The sequence below is a fragment of the Paramisgurnus dabryanus genome, chromosome 17 (genome assembly GCF_030506205.2).
Source record: "Paramisgurnus dabryanus chromosome 17, PD_genome_1.1, whole genome shotgun sequence".
NCBI lineage: Eukaryota > Metazoa > Chordata > Actinopteri > Cypriniformes > Cobitidae > Paramisgurnus > Paramisgurnus dabryanus.
The window spans coordinates 27,025,870-27,048,240 of NC_133353.1; the positions used below are offsets into that span (position 1 = coordinate 27,025,870).

Consider the following 22,371-nt stretch of genomic DNA (forward strand, 5'->3'; position numbering starts at 1 on the left):
ATACATGTTTTGTTGTTAATGGTAACATTAACCCTTTGTTCAGATTGGCTGCATTCAGCTGCATATCTTCCATTTGTCTGGGCCCAAGTAATAATTAACGCATAAATCAGCATTATTTATCTGTTAAATTTCAGTTACATCTCATTTATCGACTTTCATACCACTTCCAGATACTGATTTTATTAAGGATGATTCAAAGCTATGTGAAAATGTTTATGTCTCTTTTCCACCAAACACTTGAGCTTTTTCCATTTTATTTGGTGGTCTTTCACATGTTGGTGATTTGTGACCCTTTATAAAAATGCCAACCCACCCAAATTATTAAATGTAATAAGGTTGTGGATATATACAGGAAAGTAACGTGTTACTGGTTTCACTATAAATCAATTTATCAATACGCAATATAAAGTCACTTTTTCTAAACCAAAACTTGTCAAATTGTTGCATTGAGATCTTTCAAGGGGGAACAAAGCGGGGTTTTCAAATGTTTTACTTTCTGTTTTTCTTTATTAAAGGAGTGTAATGGTCATACTGTAAATTGAGACATTTGAGGTGTTCGAGTGCTACAAAGTCCTAGCAAGCCAACAACTTTTTATTTAGGACAATAATATAATTCCACTACCATGATGATAAAGTCAAAACAAATAAACAGTATCTTTCCCTGGGTTAGAGTGTTTTCAATCTTTATTTATTAGTATTTTTTTTTAAATGAATGAAATAACAGGTTTACCGAAGATATTGGGCTTCATTAAAATAAAACATTTAGACACCACACTGCAAAAAAGTGTTATGAAAAAATTCATTAATATCAATATCTCCACACATTTTAATAACAATACCGTTTATAACAATGATAATAACTGCAGTAAATGTTTTAATGTTTTCCATTGTAACATTTTGGGCAATAAAACATAAATATTGTACAATACATTTGTTTAATAATAATTAGAAATTGTTTGAATTGTCGTTACTTCATAAGAGAAAATGAAATGGAAATAGAACAACAACTTCACGTTAAAACATAAGCAGCGCGTGGTTTCAAGCAGTGGGCGTGGTTATGTCAACTCAGTTTTATTTTTTTTCCCACACCTCTGTTCAGCAAAATGGCTGTTCTGTAGTCAAAATATGAAGTTGCCACCCGGCAAGAGGATTATGGAAAGCAACGTTATTCTATCGGATTACTGTGGACCTTGTTTTTCTCTAGGACAGACATGTAAGTTGCCAGTTACGATTTAAAATATTAACAAACAAGTGTGTTGTTCAAAAGTGAGTTTGTAACTTGCCAACATGATATATTTTTACGGGTAGTAAGTTAGTAAATTAATGTAAATTGACATTTAAACAATGTTGTGCGTCACTGCGCACAGATCAACATGTCTTGTGACTTTTACTGCTGTCAAACAACATGTGGTCACCCAGAAAAAAACTGTTGGGAAATATTGCATACATTAATGCGTCGTCAAGTCACTTCATACGTCTGTCATATTTGCTTACAACTGTTTGTCTGGCACTTTTTATATTAAACAGTATTTTAATTCTCAACATGCGCTCAGCTTTAAATACAAATAAGTTAGGTTGAGGATCTTCACGCGGAGCTGCTTGAAAAAGTTATTTTTCTCATTCAGGATGCACGAAGATGGTGTGAACTTGTTTACCTCTGTGCCACTGTTGTGTCACACCATGGAGACATATATCATACCTATTAAAAGAGCTCAGTTATATATTTGGGACCCGCGGTTGTCGTGGCGCTGTTTGCCTCACTTTAATGTAATGTAATATCCACGTGCTTGCAAGCGAGCCCATGCAGGGACAGACATTTAAGTTCTTAACCCTTAAACAGTTTTTTTGACTTTCTTCTCTTCAAACAGCACGGAATAAATGAACTAAAATTGCATTAGTTTATCATGAATTGGTAAAATTAAATATAATATAAATACAAAGTTAATATGTAAGAGGGTCATGCAAATATGCGCCCCGAGCGACTTTTGGTTAATTACCTGTTTTGTTTTTTGAAATTGCAACCATTTTATTATTTTGTTAATAAAAATTAAGTGTTTTCCATATAGAATAATGAAGTTTGGCGACATATTGAAGAGAAAAATGATCCGGTGTGTCTTAAAAAATATGTCTTGAGAACTGAATAATTTTTTTGCTTATATAGCAATTCAATTATTAGTTAATGAAACAATTTAAATAAATAAATAAATACGTTTTAAAACGTCAAAATAGCCTTATTAATATTCATGATTTAGCACTCGTTTCGGTCAAGTTCATAAATCGGCACGTGCGTGCGCTGGGCGTTGGTCTAAACAGAGGCGGGGCTTTGCGCCTCATGCATTAATTATGAGCGCGTGGAGTGACAGGCAGAGCCCCGGCTTGTTAGTACGCACAATATGAGTGACAGCGTGAGTGGAGTATCAACTGCCTTCACAAAAACAGGCTTTTGAAAACCAAGTCACAGAAAACACTAGCATGAGGTAAGTCAGCCTGTTACTTCTGTTGTAATAAAGTCATTTTACATGAATGCATAGTTACAGGTTTAATGTTGACATGGGTTATCTTAACTGTTCTTTGTGCACATTGGAGCTGGAGAGAGGGGGTGAACCTTGCACAGTCAATATTTGACAGAGGGGCTCTTGTGACGCTCCATGTGATTGGCTGTTTCCAAGCATTGTCTGATCCCTCTCAGGAGGGATGCTTTGAAAGCACTGAAGGGTGTGTCAGCAGTTCAGAGATGAACAAAGGATGATGGAAGTGAATGAGTTAGATTATCTTCATCTCTGCTTTTATTTAGTAGATAGAATATTGTCATTTTCTGGTTGACCTAAACTGATGTGATTTTTGATGTTATAGCTCTGCTAGCTGGTTAAATTAATTGTGATGCCTGGCATGTAGTCAGCTGGAAACCAGTTTATCTCGGATGGGTTGTACCAGCATGCTGAGCTGAGTTGGCAAAATAGCCTGAGAGGTGTCAGCAACATGAGTTTCTACTTCTGCTATTTTAAAGCTCAACTGTATTACAACATGTGCTTTTTATGTTTACATAAACATCTCACTTTCCTCTGTGCTAATCTACAGTTGCCCGTAAAGATGTTTGTACAAGCCTGCTTAAAAATGTATGAATGGCATTAGATAACAAAACATAAATGCAAGAGGCACGTGTTTTGAAAGAAACAGCAGCACATGTAAAAGATTTCACAAAAGTGTACCAAAAAGAAGTTTGCTAGATTTTAAATACAACACACAATGTTGTTTTAAATTAAGACAAACTTTACTGTTAAAATTCAAGTAAAGTGGAAAATGTCTATATTAATGTGGTAACCCAAATCAGGTTCGTAACCACAATAGACATTGAAGGGGACATGCCCCCCCAATAATCAAAAACATTTAAAGGGACACTCCACTTTTTCTGAAAATATGCTCATTTTCCAGCTCCCCTAGGGTTAAACATTTGTTTTTTTTACCGTTTTGAAATTCATTTAGCTGATCTCTGGGTCTGGCGGTACCACTTTTAGCATAGCTTAGCATAATTCATTGAATCTGATTAAACCATTAGCATAGTGCTAAAAAATAACCAAAGAGTTTGGATATTTTTCCTATTTAAAACTTGACTCTTCTGTAGTTACATTGTGTACTAAGACCGACGGAAAATTTAAAGTTGCGATTTTCTTGGCAGATATGGCTATGAACTATACTTCTGGCATAATAATCAAGGACTTTGCTGCCGTAACATGGCTGCAGCAGGTATAGTGATATTACGCACTGCCCGAAAATAGTCCCCTTGGACTATTTTCAGGTGCTTTGTAATATTATTGCATACATATAGACCTGAATGTTTTGGTCTGTCCAATGTTCAACATGTGGTTACATCCTTGACCCAAATCTGGAGTGACCCAAAGTTTAGACATTTGTGTGAATTTCAGGGTGACCTGATACTGCACATGCTATGATGACCTTTGAACCAAATGTAAGCATTTTCCAAAACAGACAGGAGCAGTAAGGTTAGCAGATGCTACTACTGCACAAATTAAATATAAACTTTAACCATACTATGTTGCATGTGGTGACCTTTGCATTGTCTGCATGATTAGAGAAGCAAAATGTTCTTCTGTGTATAAGTGCCTTTTCGTTTTAATGAATGGGCTTAGACTGCGCAATGCATTTCTGAGGCCAAGGTTAAGCCTTGTAAATATTTCCCTTCTAGGGCACATTAGGATTAAACTACTGCCTCTGTGCTTTATAATAACAGTGTAATGTAAACTGCTATGTATAATCATTTATAAAACTGCTGTTTCTTTTGCTGGATTTTTAATGAATCGCATGCTGCTGAGTATCGTACTTATTGCACAGACAGCATTAGAGGCTTTTATCTTAATATCATTCAGGCTAAATCAATATTGATATGGCGGTGGTCTCCTACTGGCTGTTAGGTTACCATACGGTTCATCATTAACTTGAATGATTTGTGCAATTCGGCAAGACAGGGCTTGTTACCGTCTGTCTTCTCATTCCAAATCTGTGTGGAATGTAGGTTTGTTGTCAGAGTAGAGCCCAGGTTTTAGAGTTCAAACGGTTACTTGATTTTACAGTATAATGAGTGAACAAAGGAGAGTTTCATTTAATGATGTATCGCTCCTGCTGTCTTCAACCTTTTTTAGTGGAGCTCCTAATACAGCCATGGATGTGACCACCTCTTTGAAGATGAGCTCCATGACCACCCAGAGTCTCTTCAGCTATGTGGAGGAGGAAAATTTATCGGCCCTCAAAGCTCATTTGGACAAATACAGAGATGTGGACACCAGGAGTGACGTGAGTGGGCATATTTTATGTCATATTTCTAGGTTAATTGTAACTTAATGTATGTTTTACTATATCTGTGGCAGGTTTTTGGTTATCACAGACAGCAACTTTTGACTCTGTTTATAAAACTTTGTGTTTGTGTTTCGATAATAGTTTAAATAAAAGTGTATTTACTGTAAATGCGTTTTTATTCATTTACACCGAGGGTCAAGTGTAAAATGAGTTTTACATCAATTTATTGAGGGATGAGTTAAAAATGAGTTGGAAACATGCCATGCATGTAGTTAAACATAAGCATTAGGTAAAAACTATTCCTTTAAATTTGCTTCTCCATTATTGATTTATTGTGCACTAAAGCATTGTCATCCGGTTTAGAGCGGCCAGACTCCTCTGATGGTGGCATCAGAGCTGGGAAGTCTGGAGATTGTGCAGGAGCTCATCAGGAGGGGCGCAAACGTCAACTTGGATGATATTGTGAGTTGTTTTTCACATAAAACTTAAACATTCACAGCAGAGACATAAGAAGAGATAACAAGATCGAACAAAACACACATATGCTCCAAGAATGTGGCTCACTAAATTTTGAAAAAGTTAACTTTTTTATATAGTCTCATGTTGCCATACTTTAAAAAATTTACTTTTTGGCTTATTCTGGCCAAGAACTGTCCACTTTAACAGTAGGAGAATGACTACTTTAAAGGGGACATATTATGAAAATCTGACTTTTCCATGGTTAAGTGCTATAATCGGGTCCCCGGTGCTTGTATTAACCTAGAAAATGTGAAAAAGAGCAACCTAGTAATTTAGTTTTGGTTAACAATTCACTGCAAGCATGTTAAAAAATGGGTCATTGAAATTTGTCCCCTTGTGATGTCAGAAGGGGATTATCTTATAATAATACCGCCCCTTAATCTGCATTATCCAAACACGGCACTGCCATTTAGTGCAGAGATCAGCCCATTTGCATGCAAAAGGACACACCCCAACACGGCAAATTTTTGCTCACACCTACAAAGTGGCAATTTTAACCTATTATAATAAATTTTTATATGGTATTTTGAGCTAAAACTTAACATACGTACTCTGGGGACGTACTCTTTTATCTTAATAAAGTCTTGTGAAATGTCCCCATTACAGCTGTAATCACTAACTTTTGCCTCTCAAAAAAAAAAAAAAAAAAAAACATGGAATCTGATGTGATGTAAATCATATTCAGTATGATATTTCCCAGATCATTGCTTTAACTTTACAGATTAAACTTCGCCATTTAGATGACAAGTATAAATTCAAAGCAACTGTTGAACAAGCTACAAACTCTTCACCATCTACAGCAGCACACACATGCAAAAACACACATCTTGGATGTGACGCAAAGTTGAAAGCCGGAAAAGATTTTTCCACACTGTAAAAAAAGATTTGTTGGTTTAACTTAAAATGTTAAAATTTAAGGCAACCAGGTAACTTCTTTTTTTGACTTAATTTAAGTTAAAAATATTAGTTAATCTAAAAAAGAAAATTGTGTAAAGTATTATTTTTAAGTTGAATTAACTCAGTTGAATCAACTTTTCTTATGGTGCATAAAAACAGACCAAGCGGATCAGTTTACAAAACATTATTATTAGCTTTCCATTGTGAAAATCAACATTTAATTTGCGTAAATTTTTACCCCCAAAAAAGTTACAGATTACAGCTTTAATGACTCACCATACTTTGCTATTTTAACATCCGATCATACTTTGCTATTTTAATTGAAACAGACTGGAGCTTGAAAGGCACTGTCTTACCAATCAGTGCCTCATCATTGTCTTTGCAAATATCTTTTCATACAAATTTAATATTTAGACATTACGAAGCCATTATGCCTGCACTTCAACCATATGAATGATTTCATAGGTGTGGGTGGGTCATAGAGACTATATAATTGGCACCCTGTACCATCATTTTGTAAATTACTAGATGTCTATATTTACATGCCCATACACACACATTCAGCTTCTCAAACCAACAGACGCTGAGCATTATATTATATAACCTCTCCAGTAAATCGAAGTATCTTAACTATGTCCACTTGGTATGACCAGCTGGTATGTTTTAAAGCTCAGCGAATATCTTCTAAAGATAAGGAGTAGTTTCCTGGAATCATATTTGTGTAAAACTAAACAAATATGTTTTTATCTTATTTTAGGATTGCTGGACAGCATTGATTTCAGCTGCTAAGGAGGGACATGTTGAGGTGGTGAAAGAACTGTTGGAGAACAATGCCAATGTCGAGCACAGAGACATGGTAAGATACAGCTAACAGATATCTGATGTCCAACAGCTGGTACTTTTACTTTATTTTCATTTATTAATACTTTTTTTGCTTTTATTTTTATCTTTTTTAAAATGTACTATTGTACATACTCTTTTGAAACTGTGTCCTCAACTTTTCCGCCCAGATTACTGCCTTACTGGAACATGTGATGCATGCATTTAAGTTCTGCTTTCCTGGCAGGTCCTGGATATATTTGATCAGATTGTCATAATGTTATGTGGTCATGCATTCTCTATGGTTGTATCTCAAATTATATTGAGCCAATCTAGACAGCAATGCACCAATTCATGTGTAGGTTCAAATGCTGTGTAGGTAGTTTGTAATAATACAGAAGAGACTTGTAGTCACTCCCTGACTCAGGGGAAATGTGTTTATTTTGTGAGTGTAAAATTATACGGGACAGTGTATGGAAATATAATAGGAATGTTTTTTGTGTAGGGTGGATGGAGCGCGCTCATGTGGGCGGCTTATAAGGGCCGTTTGGAGGTGACACATCTGCTGCTGGAGAAAGGAGCGAACCCAAACATCACCGGACAGGTCCGCAGAGCTCGTCCTCTTCCCGCATCAGACATTTGTTGTACATTAAAAACGATGTTTGCAATGTGGCAATGCATTTACAAACGTGTGCGGAAACGTGTTTGTGTGTAATTGATTTATGTCTGTCCCAGTAGTACAGCGTTTATCCCATCATCTGGGCGGCTGGAAGAGGTCATGCGGAGATAGTTCAACTTCTGCTTCTGCATGGAGCCAAAGTCAACTGTTCTGACAAGGTGCCTTATCATTTCTATCTGAAGAAATGCTGACATGAGCTGCTACCTGATTCATAAACACAGATGGAGAACTAAGTAGCCAAGTCAACATTTTCCAATGAATCATCTTAAATGTTTTTTATAAACAACAGTAGCCTATCATTTTTTTGCGAGCTTTGTTAGTTATTATAATTCATAATGCTATAATGTTTTGAACATTATTTGTTTATCATATTTCTTCTGTCGCTCACTGATGTTTATATATTTAATATGAATATATATTAGTTATTTAGCCAGATTAAAGTTTTGAAGAGTCACAGACAGTAAAACACAGCCATATCATTGCATTTGTTTTTTAAAGGTGCAATGTGTAACTTTTAGAAGGATCTCTTGACAGAAACTATATTATTGGTGGTATATTAGGACCTTAGTTGTTTTATTACCTTAGAATGAACCATATTTTATTTATCCCTTACATGGAAGACGCCATGTTGCGCCGCCATGTTTCTATAGAGTGTGTTTTGTCACTACGTTGTCTCAGACGATGACATGTTTGTCCTGTGTTGGCTACCGTAGCTTCTCTATGTGTTTCGAAGGGGAGGTGTGAGCTGTAGACTGAACCATTCGAGTAATACAGTTTATTAGCTTAATTGTAGCTGTTTACAGTTGCCCAGCAATATAACAATCACAGAGCATTGTATGAAAAATCTTACGTACAGCTTTTTGATTGGATCTATGTGTTTTATTCCTTCACTGTTAGTATGGCACCACACCTCTGATCTGGGCGGCCAGGAAGGGCCATTTTGACTGTGTGATGCATCTGCTGGAGAATGGGGCCAATGTGGATCAGGAGGGAGCGGTATGCACTTTTTGTGGTGAAGATTAAAGATGTTTGTACAATTGTAGAGAGCTGGGTCATGAGTAATAAACATGATTTTACAGTATATATTAGTGGCCAAAAGTGATGTCGGAGGAAATTTTTATAATATTTTCTCTCAGTGCCCCTTCAGGTTAGATTAAACTGTCAAAATGTAGTGTTTGGGTCAAAATACTTAACTTTTTAAGGAAAAAAAGTTTTTCAATATTTTACTATGTTCTTACTTCAACTTAGATTAATTAATACATACCTATCTTTTTCAATGTGTACACTTTATCTTTGTATAGCGCGTCGTGAATGTGTTAGCCTAGCTCCATTTATTCCTAAGGATCCAAACGGATGAATTTATAAGCCACCAAACACTTCCATGTTTTCCCTATTTAAAGACTGTTACACGAGTAAGTATTGTGGCACAAAATAAAATTTTTAAGTGGATAAAATATGAGAACTATATTGTATGGCGGAAGAGCACTTAGTCTGCAGCACTTCGACCTCGGCGCGCAGTAGTTTCCGAGTGCGTCTGTTGCTTCATATCATTATAAAGCAATTAATTTGCTAAATGGATAATGCATTTGCATAGAAACAACAGAAGGAACCTAAGTTTGTTGTCTAGGCTGACAGGATGCTAATATTGGTAGTACCTCAAACAGTTGCACAAAAATACACGCAGATAAATTCAACCTAAATATTTAATGTCATCATTATTACCATCAATTTGCATTAGTGTATATTAAGCTGGTTACTTTTATCCATGATTTATTCATATTTTAAGTTAATAATGAGAGAAAGCAAACTATATGCAGCTGTCGACTACATTAACATATCCAACTAATCAAAATTTGATTTCAGTTCTTTTGTTATCATGCAATACATCTTTTGTTATTTTGAGATAATCATTAAATGTTTAAATGGAAGAAAATAAAGTACAAGACTACACTTATAATATACATTTATGTAATTTGAATTTTATCAGTGGGAGTAATCCACAGAAGTATTTACTTCAATACTTATTAATATAATAGAGATATTTTTATTTATACATTTATTTAATTTAGCACATTTTCATGGTTCAATACTTTTGTTACTTTTGTAATACATTTCAGCACTGTTTTACTTTAAGTGTGATGTTTGTTTTTATCCAGTATCCATTTGAAAAACTATTGGTCGATTAATTGGTTAAAGCTGGACGTCACATTTGGCCACTGCTGCATACTACAAACTCCAGTCTCACAAAAATATAGTAGTAGCAAAATTAATATTCATGTTCATTGGCGTAGGCAGAGTTTGTGTTTATGCTGGGGGGCACCTATCGGAGATAGTGTGGCTTAATGGTTTAAAAATATAGTTTAAGTGAATTAAAACTACTTTAACTTTAAGTTACTCAGTTTACCTATAAAAATATTAAGATTAGACAAATAAAATATGAATTTTCATATTTCCATTTAATTAATAGCTCAGACAAAATCATAATTGGCTCTGGTCTGGGGGGCAGTGCCCCCTCTGGCCCCTCCAAACTCTGCCTATGTGTATTGGGATGGACACTGTCCAATATTGGTTTGTTTTGACCTCATATCTTATGTTTCTTAGCCCTAGGAAGTTAAGACAAAGTGACACAGCCTACATTCCCCTATATACTTTCTTGACAGACTACATTCCCTGAGTGTTTTTGCTTTGAGTAACTGTTTGTATTTTAGGGTACTCACACGCTAAAGATTGAAGTGATTAACATGTCCTTGTCAGATTTCACACCCTCTTGAGGTCTTGACTGACTTTTTTCAAGTGCACCAAATGTGCTGATTGTAGTATGTGCTATTTATGAACATGAATATATTATGTCCTAACATAATGTCCTCCTGTTAGAACTCAATGACGGCGCTGATAGTGGCCGTCCGAGGCGGCTTTACAGAAGTGGTGAAGGAGATTCTGAAGAGGAATCCCAACATGAACATGACAGATAAAGATGGAAACACAGCACTGATGATTGCTGCCATAGAGGGCTACACCGAGATCGTACAGGACCTGCTGGACGCAGGCACATATGTCAACATCCCTGATCGGGTGAATGCATAGCTTGACTTTTAAAGCGACAGTTAATACTTTTCAGGAATTTTGGAATTCGTAAATATCTTGTGTACGTGTGTCTCAGAGCGGTGATACGGTGCTGATCGGTGCTGTCAGAGGAGGCTACGTTGAGATCGTCCGAGCTTTGCTTAATAAATACGCCGATATTGATGTCAAAGGCCAGGTAACTGCCTCCTGTGAACCGTCGTCCTTCCTTTCTTTATTTTAGACTCCTGTATCCATCAACACTTCATCTCGAGTTCCAGTATATACAGAACAGCCTCTTTGTTTTGTGGCTTATATTAAAAACACATTATTAATCCTCATCTGATTAAGGAAGTAGATGTCAAGATGACCTAGAGTCATGTGAATCATTTTTGCTCTTCATTATAGGACGGTAAGACCGCCCTGTACTGGGCTGTGGAGAAAGGCAATGCAACCATGGTACGAGACATTCTGCAGTGCAACCCGGACACTGAGGCCTACACTAAGGTAGCAATGAAATTGAGGAGACGTAATATATAAATTCACTTGATGGTAGAAATAATTTTATACAGAATCATGCTCATTTATGTATATGTGTGTGTTAGGATGCAGAGACTCCTCTAATAAAAGCCACCAAGATGAGAAACATGGAAATTGTGGAGCTTCTTTTAGACAAAGGGGCCAAGGTGTCTGCGGTGGACAAGGTAAAGCGTAAAATATTAATTGTTTTGAATAATGCACCTCCATAATATGACCTGTACAAATACTGTACATATAGGACCTTTATTTTAAAGCCTCATACTGTCTTCTCAGAAAGGAGACACAGCTTTGCACATTGCCATCCGTGGGAGAAGCCGTAAGCTTGCTGAACTGCTTTTGAGGAACCCTAAAGATGGCCGCCTGCTCTACCGGCCCAACAAAGAGGGCGAGACCCCTTACAACATTGACTGCACCCATCAGAAGAGCATCCTCACCCAGATTTTTGGAGCCAGTGAGTGTGCATTCATTAACACACCTGACACAGCTCTGAGATATCCCTGACCGTCATCTTCTTCCCCAGAGCACCTGTCTCCCTCTGAGTGTGATGGGGACATGTTGGGTTACGACCTGTACAGCAGCGCTTTGGCTGACATCTTGAGCGAGCCAACCATGCAGCCCCCCATTTGCGTGGGTCTGTATGCACAGTGGGGGAGCGGAAAGTCCTTCCTGCTCAAGAAACTGGAAGGTACGAGACCGAAATATCAAGATCTATCTCGTGACCATGAGAGCATGATTTAAATGTTTGTATTCTTTTCTTCTTTAGATGAGATGAAGACGTTTGCAGGGCAGCAGGTGGAGCCATTGTTTCAGTTTTCGTGGTTGGTGGTGGTCTTGACTCTGCTGCTGTGTGGATCTGTAGCTCTTATCTTGGGTTTTGCCGTTAACCCGAAGCTGGCCATCGCTGTGGCCCTTAGTCTGCTCGCACTGCTGTATATCTTCTTCGGTGAGATTTTTCATTTTATCAAGTTAAAGGAAAACAACACAGTTTTTCAATATTTAACTATGTTCTTACCTCAACTTAGACTAATTAATACATACCTATCTTTAATCAATGCATGCACTTAATCTTTGTACAGTGCGTCGTGAATGTGTAAGCATTTAGCATAGCCTCATTCATTCCTTAGGATCCAAACAGGGATGAATTTAGAAGCCACCAAATACTTCCATGTATAAATAAAACGTGGCGAATTTTAAGCGGATAAAAAATGAGAACTATATTGTATGGCTTAAGAGCACTTAGTTTGCAGCACTTCAACCTTGGCGTGCAGTTTTTATTCGCTTAAAAAATTGCCACGTTTTATTTTGTACCATCATACTTACTCGTGTAACTACTCGTGGAGCAGTCTTTAAATTGGGAAACATGGAAGTGTTTGGTGGCTTCTAAATTCATCCCTGTTTGGATCCTAAGGAATAAATAAGGCTATGCTAAATGCTAACACATTCACAACGCACTGTGCAAAGATGAAGTGCATGCGTTATGGCTGTATTAGGGGCCAAATATGTCCAACTTCTCGAAGGGTTTACAGCGTCAGATCATTGTCAGAATCTTGTTACAGTAAGAAAGTATTCACACTTTATAGACTACTGAAACTGTAGTATTAACAGGGTAATACTGTACAATTAAACAGCATTACCTTTTGGACTTATTTTAATTTGCCCATGTAATATATTATATAGACCCAATAAAAGGACTAAATTGTTGATGAACTGTTTATAAAATTGTGTCCACAAGAGTGCAGCATTGTTCTTCAGACTGTAAAGTAGTGTTTGCACGAGGAACTGTCTGTCCTGCAGTGTCTTCTGATAAATTTTAACAACATTTAATTTACCATCAAATGCCTTTGCATTATCTTTCTCTCCTGTGCTTTTTAATATACAATTATATATAGTGTTGGTGTATTTCGGTGGGAGAAAATCAGGAGAGAGTTGGAGCTGGGCCTGGGGGCTTAGCACCAGACTGGCCCGTCACATCAGCTACCTGGAGTTGCTGTTGAAACTCATGTTTGTAAATCCCCCCGAGCTTCCGGAGCAAACCACCAAGGCTCTGCCTATCAGGTACCACCGTCACAAGTAAAAATGTTAAGGAAATTATAAGGATATTAAGATCATGTACCATGAAGATATTTTGTAAGTTTCCTACCGTGAATATATTGAAGATTAATTTATCATTAATGCGTTGCCAAGACATTCATACCGTCTTTTATTCACATTTATATTGCCAATCCCAGTACCATACATGTGTTTATAATCGGGATACCTTTAAAAAGGACACGCCACTTTTTTTGTAAATAGGCTCCCCTAGACTTAACCATTTGATTTTATTGTTTTGCCATTCAGCCGATCTCCTGGTCCTGGTCTTTTAGCATAGCTTGGCACAATCCATTGAATCTGATTAGACATTTAGCATCACGCTTAAAAATAACCAAAGTTTCCATATTTTTCCTATTTAAAACTTGACTCTTTTGTAGTTATATCGTGTACTAAGGGCCCACTCACACTATCCAAACCAAACCGCGCTCGGGCGCGTTTGACCCCCAAAGCCTGGTTTGTTTGACAAGTGTGATCGCTCTGTTCCGTGCCCGGGCGCGGATTGGTTAATCGCGCCGCGGCCGGGTTGCAGAGGTGGGCCGGAGCGCGGTTCACTTGGGCTCAGGCGCGGAAGGCTGTGGTGTGAGCGCAATCGCGCCTGAGCGCGATTCAAAAGGTGAAGACGTCAGTTGCGCGACCACTCACCTTTATCTGCCTCCGTAAAAACCTTTTGATGCGCGCAGCGGGGTTACGTGAATGTCTGAGCTGCACACGTGACAGATCAACTAAGCAATATGATGACATGTGAGAGGGCTGTCCGTAATCGCGCACCAAACGACTCTGAATAAAAAACACAGACTTAACATTACTGTGGATTCCAGTGTTAAGAGAGCGCTTTACTTCCTGCTTTTTCAAAACAATCGCATCTTAATGACAAAAGCGCGCCCGGACTCGGATCGATAAGAAGTACAGTGGAGACACGCCCCTTATTCCAAAACCCCAGTTTTTTGCAGTATTTTTGTTTGCAGTTTACATGCCCTTATGATGCCACATAGACAAAATTTGATATTTCACAACATATCACACACATAAAACACTTACAGCATCTTTCATTTATCCATTATAAGAGACAAACATTGCCCAATGATTTGGAAAAAATACAAGGAGCCAATGTGAATATTTTCACATCTTTGATTCCCTCTGCATTGTGTTGAAAAACGCACAGGTGTGACGCTCACTCTCAGTCAGTCTTTTTTTGTCTTCCATCTGCACAGGTTTCTGTTCACGGACTATAACCGTCTGTCGAGTGTGGGAGGGGAGACGTCTATGGCTGAAATGATAGCCACGCTGTCCGACGCTTGCGAGAGAGAGTTTGGCTTCCTGGCCAGCAGACTTTTCAGGGTCTTCAAGAACAATGAAACTCAGGGTATGCCTGTAGAAAATACAGTAGGATTTTTTTTTATGAGGAAGCACAAGTGTATTTATATTTTTTATTGGTGTAAATATGATTTATCCTTTTATAACGAAATGTAAAAAATGCACAGAATGCTGAATTTGACTCATTAGACATGCTGTTTTGGTTCTCTTGTTAATGTGAAATCACAAACAAAGCCCCGCCCACAGTCACTGACTGACTGGTTAATTTAAACCAAAAATGATTCTTAATGTGTATGTTGCAGCTAAATACTATTGTCTCAGACTGGATTCATAGGAATTAGATATATTTTTAACCAAAATTGCTCACTGTCTGGTTATAAGGGAGTGAGGAACAGTAGCTCCTTTGCATTTAAACACATAAAAACAGCGCTTTTTACTCCCATTTTACTATTTGCTCTAACAAATGGTCTGTAGGATATTTTGAGCTGAAACTTCACAGACACATTCAAGGCATACCTGAGATTTACGATATTACGTCTTGTAAAAATGGGCATAATATGTGCGCAAAACGGGCATAAAACGGTGAAGACCTCTGCTATAGATGGTTGCATAGATAAAAGAAAGGCAAACCAATCACATTTAAGCATATAAGAGTGTATTCAAATTTCTATATGCATACATAACTATAACTTCATTACTATCGATTGAATTTGAATGTTGAATAATTTAGAAAGATGTTTTTTTTAAGGATAAAGTTTAGAGAACATTTTTAAATCTGTGACTCAACAACACAAAGTTTGAAGTACATTAAGTGGTTTGAGCAGAATTTATGTCAGAAAAGTAAAAAAAGAATCGTGTTCACCTTGCAAGACCTATAATTAAATATAAAACTAGGAAAAGCTTTTCAATGTGATTAGCATTATTGAAAAGTACATTAACCTTATTGTAGAGGGTTTATGGTTGCCAAGCAATGTGGTGTATTAATATAAAATTCAGTTAATGTGCGTTCACAGGAGTGTGTGATTATCGGCTGATTATTTTACAGCTTCTTTCAACATGTCTCATGCCATTTAAGAGCCTAAACATTTGGTTTTATAAGCATCGTTTTACCATAAAATCATTCAGCAACATCATGTATTTAGCCTGTACGCAATTTACAATAATTTTAATTAAAGGTCCCGTTTTTCTTGTGTTTTCGAAGCGTTGATTGTGTTTACAGAGCGCGATAACACATTCATGTTTTGTGTGTAAAAATGCTGTATTTTTCACACAGTTTACTTATCTCTAAGTATCGCTGTTTTCACTGTCCTAAAAATGGGCTGATGTCTTCCTTGTCCTATGAAATTCCTCCTCCTTCAGAAATTCGTAACAAGTTCTGTTTGTGTAGTTTGTTTAGTTTGTTGTGATTGGACAGCAGCTTGGCTTAGCAGAGCAGTTTGAGCTTAGCTGGTGACTGACGTATTCCTGTGGGCAGAGTTTAGTCAAAAACTTTTATATTGACGTCATCCGGGAAGTAGAGGGCTGTCGTCCAAACCGGCTGTTCTCTGTAGTGCTTGAAAAGATAATTTTATTGAGGAAAATATATCGCTTGGCATTAAACTTTGGGATAGTTCACCCAAAAATAAAAACAATGTCATTAATGACTCAACCTCATGTTGTTCCAAACTCGGAAGACCTCCGTTCATCTTTGGATCACAGTTTAGGATTTTTTTATATTTAGTCCGAGAGCTTGTTGAGCCTTCATTGAAAATCTATGTATGGTATACTGTCCATGTCCAGAAGGTAATAAAACATCATCAAAGTACTCCATGTGACATCAGTGGGTCAGTTAGAATGTGTTGAAGCATTGAAAATACATTTTGATCAAAAAAATAACAAAAATTATGGCTTTATTCAGCATTGTCTTCTCTTCCGGTTCTGTTGTGAACGGCGTGCATGAGACTGAAGTCACGTGACTGCAGTGACACGGCTGACGTGTTATCTGGTGCGCCCCAGCTGTTTTTTTTTGTGCGCCTGGGCTTCGTTTACGGTCTGAGGGAGATGCACGCTGTAAGTTTGAAAAAAAAACTTTGCAAACATGTCTGAAGATAACATGTCAGTCAGGTCACTGCAGTCACGTGACTTTAGTCTTGTGCATGCGGTTCACAACAGACGCGGAAGAGAAGACACTGCTGAATAAAGTCGTAATTTTTGTTATTTTTGGACCAAAATGTATTTTCGATGCTTCAACACATTCTAACTGACCCACTGATGTCACATGGAGTACTTTGATGATGTTTTTATTACCTTACCGGACATGGACAGTATACCGTACATAGATTTTCAATGAAGGGTCAACAAGCTCTCGTACTTAATATAAAACATTTCAAACTGTGTTCTGAAGATGAACTGAGGTCTTCCGAGTTTGGAACGACATGAGGGTGAGTCATTAATGAATTATTTTCATTTTTGGGTGAACTATCCCTTTAATTTTGCAAGCATTATTTATCCACTAACAGCAACCTTACACACCAGCTAAAGTTTGAAAAATGGGATCACGAAAAATGGCCGCTTTAATATATTACTGTAAATGTTTAATTTAATGAACTTGTTTTCTAACAAATTTCTTTCACAGGAAAGAAGTGGAAGAAAACGTGCTGCGTCCCTTCCTTCGTGCTGTTTGTGTTGACGTCGGGCTGTCTGATCACAGGCATTACCCTACTGGCCATCTTCAAGGTGGATGTGGAGAACCTCACGGTAAACGCGGTTCTCATCGCCATGGCCTGTGTGGTGGGTCTGGCTTTGCTTCTGAACTGTCGGACCTGGTGGCATGTGACCGACTCTGTGCTTCACTCTCAAAGGAGAAGACTGCACAATGCTGCCAACAGCATGCACAAACTAAAGAGTGAGGGATTTATGAAGGTGAGGCATTGTATATAAACCATATAGTATACAAATAGTGCCCTTTTGTGGGATGTCAGTATCTGATTTGTGTCCTTTGTTCTGTCAGGTTCTGAAGTGTGAAGTGGAGCTCATGGCTAAATTGGGTAAAACTATTGATGGCTTTACTCAGAATCAGACTCGACTTGTTGTCATCATCGACGGCTTGGATTCCTGCGAACAGGACAAAGTGCTACAGATGCTTGATACGGTATGTCATTGGGTTCAGTCATGACTTTACATAAAAGGGCATGAAATTTCAGCTCAAAAATACCCCAATTTATACCAATTTAGACTGTTTCAGGTCAGTCATCTATCGATGAGTTCCCAAATGGGTGCTGCCTTAGAAGGCTGGCATCTATATAGGCAAATCATTGAGTTTTGGAATGAAGCTTGAAAGAAAACTACCAAGAATATTTTACTATTTTCTTACCTTAACTTAGATTAATTAATACATACCTATCTTTTTTTAATGCGTGCACTTTAAATCTTTGTACAGCGCCTCATGAATGTGTTAGCATTTAGCCTAGCCCCATTCATTCCTATGGCTCCAAACAGGGATGAATTTAGAAGCCACCAAACACTTCCATGTTTTCCCTATTTAAAAATTGTAACATGAAGAGTTACACGAGTAAGTATGGTGGCACAAAATAAAACTTTTGTTTGGAGCCATAGGAATGAATGGGGCTAGGCTAAATGCTAACACGTTCACAAAGCGCTATACAAAGATTAAAAGTGCAAGCATTGAAAAAAGATAGGTATGTATTAATTTATCTAAGTTGAGGTAAGAACATAGTGAAATATTGAAAAACGGTGGTGTTTTCCTTTAAAACGTCTCATTGCCAATGTGTGAGAAGAACAAGCAGTTTCACCTCTTCGGCATCTCCGCGGCACACGGCCGTGCTCAGAGTTCCGTCTTGTTTAGCTCGGAAAGTTGAGATTCCTCTCTCCCAGCTGGACTAATGGAATTTCCTTCAGCTAAATGTCATTATTTGGATATAATCCTCTTGCGTTGGCAGCCTGCTCACTGCTAATGAAATCTGCCATTTACCAGAGAGCCTTCAAAGTCCCTCAAAGTTTCCTTTGTGGCGCAATTAACCACATCTCTTTTAAATTTCGATCGTTTTGTCTTTCATTTTGATAGGAATTACCACATTAAAATTTTCCTTCAAGCTTAAACATTGTTTCAATTGGTAAGGCTGATGTTCCATAAGATAAATGACGGATATGACTGGACATGTTGCCATCAAGAGGCAATTGAGTTGGCGTAGAGAACTCCAATGTAAGCACATAATTCACAGCAGACACTAAACCAGACATGCATGCTATTCTGAAGGTTTTAAACGGTGTACAAATCAGTATCCTGTGACACTTGGACATGTTACAATCTTTCGAATTAGTCTGGAAAGTCCCCATCACTACAGTATGTTTGTGTGTGCATACGGTAAGTATACAGAGTGGTTTGTGTATAGAGACACATGATACACTACATGTAATTTTAACTATAGGCAGAAGATTGATAGTCTAGGGTAATACAATAACAGCTACCCTTAAAGGGACATTCCACTTTTTTTGAAAAATATGCTAATTTTCCAGCTCTCCTAGAGTTAAACATTTGATTCTTACCGTTTTGGAATCCATTCAGCTGATCTCCAGGTCTGACGCTAGCACTTTTAACATAGCTTAGCACAATCCATTAAATCTTATTAGACAATTAGCATCACGGTAAAAAATAACCAAGGAGCTTCGATATTTTTCCTAGTTAAAACTTGACTCTACTGTAGTTACATTGTGTACTAAGACCCCTTGGTTACTATCAAAAGCTTGGTTACTTTTAATAGTAGGGGACTATTTTCAGGCACTGCATAATATCTTTGCGCCTGCTGCAGCCATGTTACAGCAGCAAAGTCCTTGATTATTACGCCAGTTTGAGAGTATAGTTCCTAGCCATATCTGCCTAGAAAATCAAAACTTTTAATTTTCCGTCTGTCTTAGTGCATGATGTAACTACAGAAGAGTCAAGTTTAAATAGGACAAATATCGAAACTCTTTGGTTAAGAATCAAATGTTTAACTCCAGGGGAGCTGGAAAATGCATATTTCCAAAAAAAGCATATTTTCAAAAAAGTGGAATGTCCCTTTAAATAAGTTAATTTATATTAAAGTGGAAAAACATGCAGTGGCAAATACAGATTCAGACATGAGTGTGTTTGATCTACTAGCCAAACTACAATATAAAAAGGTGTTTCTTAATGCATAATAAAGAGCAAACATTTTCATGTGTCTGCAGGTTCGAGTGCTCTTTTCCAAAGGTCCCTTTATCTCCATTTTCGCCAGCGACCCTCATATCATCATCAAAGCCATAAATCAGAACCTCAATAGCGTGCTGCGTGACTCCAACATCAACGGCCATGATTACATGCGAAACATCATCCACTTGCCCGTCTTCCTCAACAGTCGTGGCCTCAGCACCGCCAAGAGGCTCTGCATTGCCACACCAGCCAATGTGGATCAGGTCAATGCTGAAGGTCAGTCCAGAGATGCTTCCTAAGGCCTGGTTTGTATGCTTTTACTAAAAATTACAGTTATGTACTGCGCTGGTAATAGGAAAGTATTGGGAAAGTATTTTTAAAGAAGGCACACCAATACTGGGACATGAATATGATACGTCCGCATATTATCTCAAAGTTTAAGGATGTTCCCAAAAATCATTCAAGTGCACATTACCAAAAATTGTTTCACATCCAGAAATTATTTACAGTATATACTCTGTGTTTGCTGTTTATCCTTTGGAAAATAATAACTTATTGAAAATCTTAATTTTAAAGGAAAACACCACCGTTTTTCAATATTTACTTTGTTCGTACCTCAATTTAGACGGATTAATACATACCTATCTTTTTTCAATGCGTGCACTTAATCTTTGTACAGTGCGTTGTGAATGTGTTAGCATTTAGCCTAGCCCCATTCATTCCTTAGGATCCAAACAGGGATGAATTTAAAAGCCACCAAACACTTCCATGTTTTCCCTATTTACAGACTGTTAAATGAGTATTTACACGAGTAAGTATGGTGGCACAAAATAAAACGTGACCAAGGTCGAAGTGTTGCAAACTAAATGTTCTTCCGCCATACAATATAGTTCTCATTTTTTAGCCGCTTAAAAAAATATATAAATAATAACATTTTATTTTGTGCCCCCATACTTACTCGTGTAACTACTCATGTAACAGTTTTTAAATAGGGAAAACATGGAAGTGTTTGGTGGCTTCTAAATTCATCCCTGTTTGGATCCTAAGGAATGAATGGGGCTATGCTAAATGCTAACACATTCACGATGCACTGTGCAAAGATTAAGTGCATGCATTGAAAAAGATTCATTTTAAGTCTAAGTTGAGGTAAGAACAAAGTAAATATTGAACAACTGTGGTGTTTTCCTTAAACATATGATTTAAAATTATTTAATTTAATAAAATTTTATATATTTTCTCTTTTTTATTTCAGTATTGTGTAAGGATTTACAGCAACAAAAGTGACAAACAAAGGATGCAATAATGCTGTTTTTATTTATTTATACAAAAAGTTTGTTTGCAAAAATAAGACAGATTTTTTATTTTATTTTGCAAACCAGTTAATTTAATTTTATTGGAAAGTTCAGGCACTGAAATCTATGAAGGATGGATATGTGAATTGGGATTCACAAATATCTTCAATAATAAATAAAGACTTATAGCTAGATAACAAGATATTGAACACATTCATTCTTTGAAGCTTGCATTCTGACTTCTTTCAAGACTGCTGAAGATATTTCATGATTGTTGCCTGCATCATCTGTGGTGTACTGTGTTTAATATAGATTAACAGCACAGCTTTTCTGTTCTCATACCTCCTCTGAACATCTGACTCTCTCCATCTGTAGCATGGCAAGAGGACATGGACAGGAAGTTGCCTCAGAACAGTCTCGGGGAGCAGGGCAGACAGGGCAGTAAAACAGCATTGAACCGCAGGGTAAGATTAAGTCAACGCACCCAACGTTTGACAAAAGCCATATGGCTATGTTATTATCTCATTAATAACTCATTAATTACACATTTATAAGGGTTATTACTCCTAAAATGCTAAAACTGTGTATATGTGCATATCAGACCATCAGAGATTAGAGCAAGGAGAATCAGAACATGTTTTGTGTATTTGTTATTGTGTGTGTTTGGGAGGGGGGTTCATTGTCAGAGACCCTCGATGTCGCCAAAGAGCGTCTGTAATTGATTTAATGTCTGTTTACTCTTCCTGCTGGGATGCCATTGCCTAATGATGGGGTGCAACAGCAGTGGGTCTCCGTGACAAAGCACTGGCACGGTGGCACGGAGGCGGGTGGCTAAGTGGCTCCTCCACTCACCCTGCGAGGGCTGTTTGTTAGCTTGGCTGTTTATCCACCTCCTTTATTTGGCCCCTCTTTATTTCAGGGCCACACTTCTCTCGCTTTACCTCAGCAGTTTCTTGGCCGGAGATCCTGGTCGGCATTACCTCCGATCTGCACGTTTTGGTGCGAAAGGTTGTTTAGCGGATTTACGAGCACTTCGCCTCGAAGACTCTGGTCGTTGAAGAATAAAGGGTAGCTCTGTTATCGGCGGGCCAAATTTTTGGATAATGTGAAATTACATCCCGTTACATTTTGAGGTCAAGCCAAGGGTACTGCAGGGGTCCGTTTTGGCATTCAGGAGC

General features: G+C 37.6%; 1 protein-coding gene across 4 annotated transcripts in view; it reads left to right on the forward strand.

Moving 5' to 3' along the window:
• The first annotated feature begins 1,076 nt into the window (after positions 1-1,076).
• Positions 1,077-22,371, forward strand: part of kidins220a (kinase D-interacting substrate 220a) — an 84,958-nt gene continuing 63,663 nt past the window's right edge. For 3 of the 4 annotated variants that reach the window (XM_065288463.2, XM_073812299.1, XM_073812300.1), the window contains exons 1-20: positions 2,348-2,477; positions 4,659-4,809; positions 5,176-5,274; positions 6,986-7,084; positions 7,553-7,651; positions 7,786-7,884; positions 8,624-8,722; positions 10,601-10,798; positions 10,887-10,985; positions 11,195-11,293; positions 11,392-11,490; positions 11,600-11,777; positions 11,847-12,011; positions 12,090-12,269; positions 13,216-13,381; positions 14,629-14,780; positions 17,346-17,632; positions 17,721-17,861; positions 19,940-20,177; positions 21,569-21,657. In XM_065288463.2, coding sequence (XP_065144535.2) covers positions 2,473-2,477; positions 4,659-4,809; positions 5,176-5,274; positions 6,986-7,084; positions 7,553-7,651; positions 7,786-7,884; positions 8,624-8,722; positions 10,601-10,798; positions 10,887-10,985; positions 11,195-11,293; positions 11,392-11,490; positions 11,600-11,777; positions 11,847-12,011; positions 12,090-12,269; positions 13,216-13,381; positions 14,629-14,780; positions 17,346-17,632; positions 17,721-17,861; positions 19,940-20,177; positions 21,569-21,657 — 2,742 coding nt within the window. In that variant the 5' untranslated portion in view covers positions 2,348-2,472. Of the gene's footprint in view, positions 1,214-2,347; positions 2,478-4,658; positions 4,810-5,175; positions 5,275-6,985; positions 7,085-7,552; positions 7,652-7,785; positions 7,885-8,623; positions 8,723-10,600; positions 10,799-10,886; positions 10,986-11,194; positions 11,294-11,391; positions 11,491-11,599; positions 11,778-11,846; positions 12,012-12,089; positions 12,270-13,215; positions 13,382-14,628; positions 14,781-17,345; positions 17,633-17,720; positions 17,862-19,939; positions 20,178-21,568; positions 21,658-22,371 lie in introns of those variants that run through there. The other variant, XM_065288464.2, reaches the window with a different exon arrangement.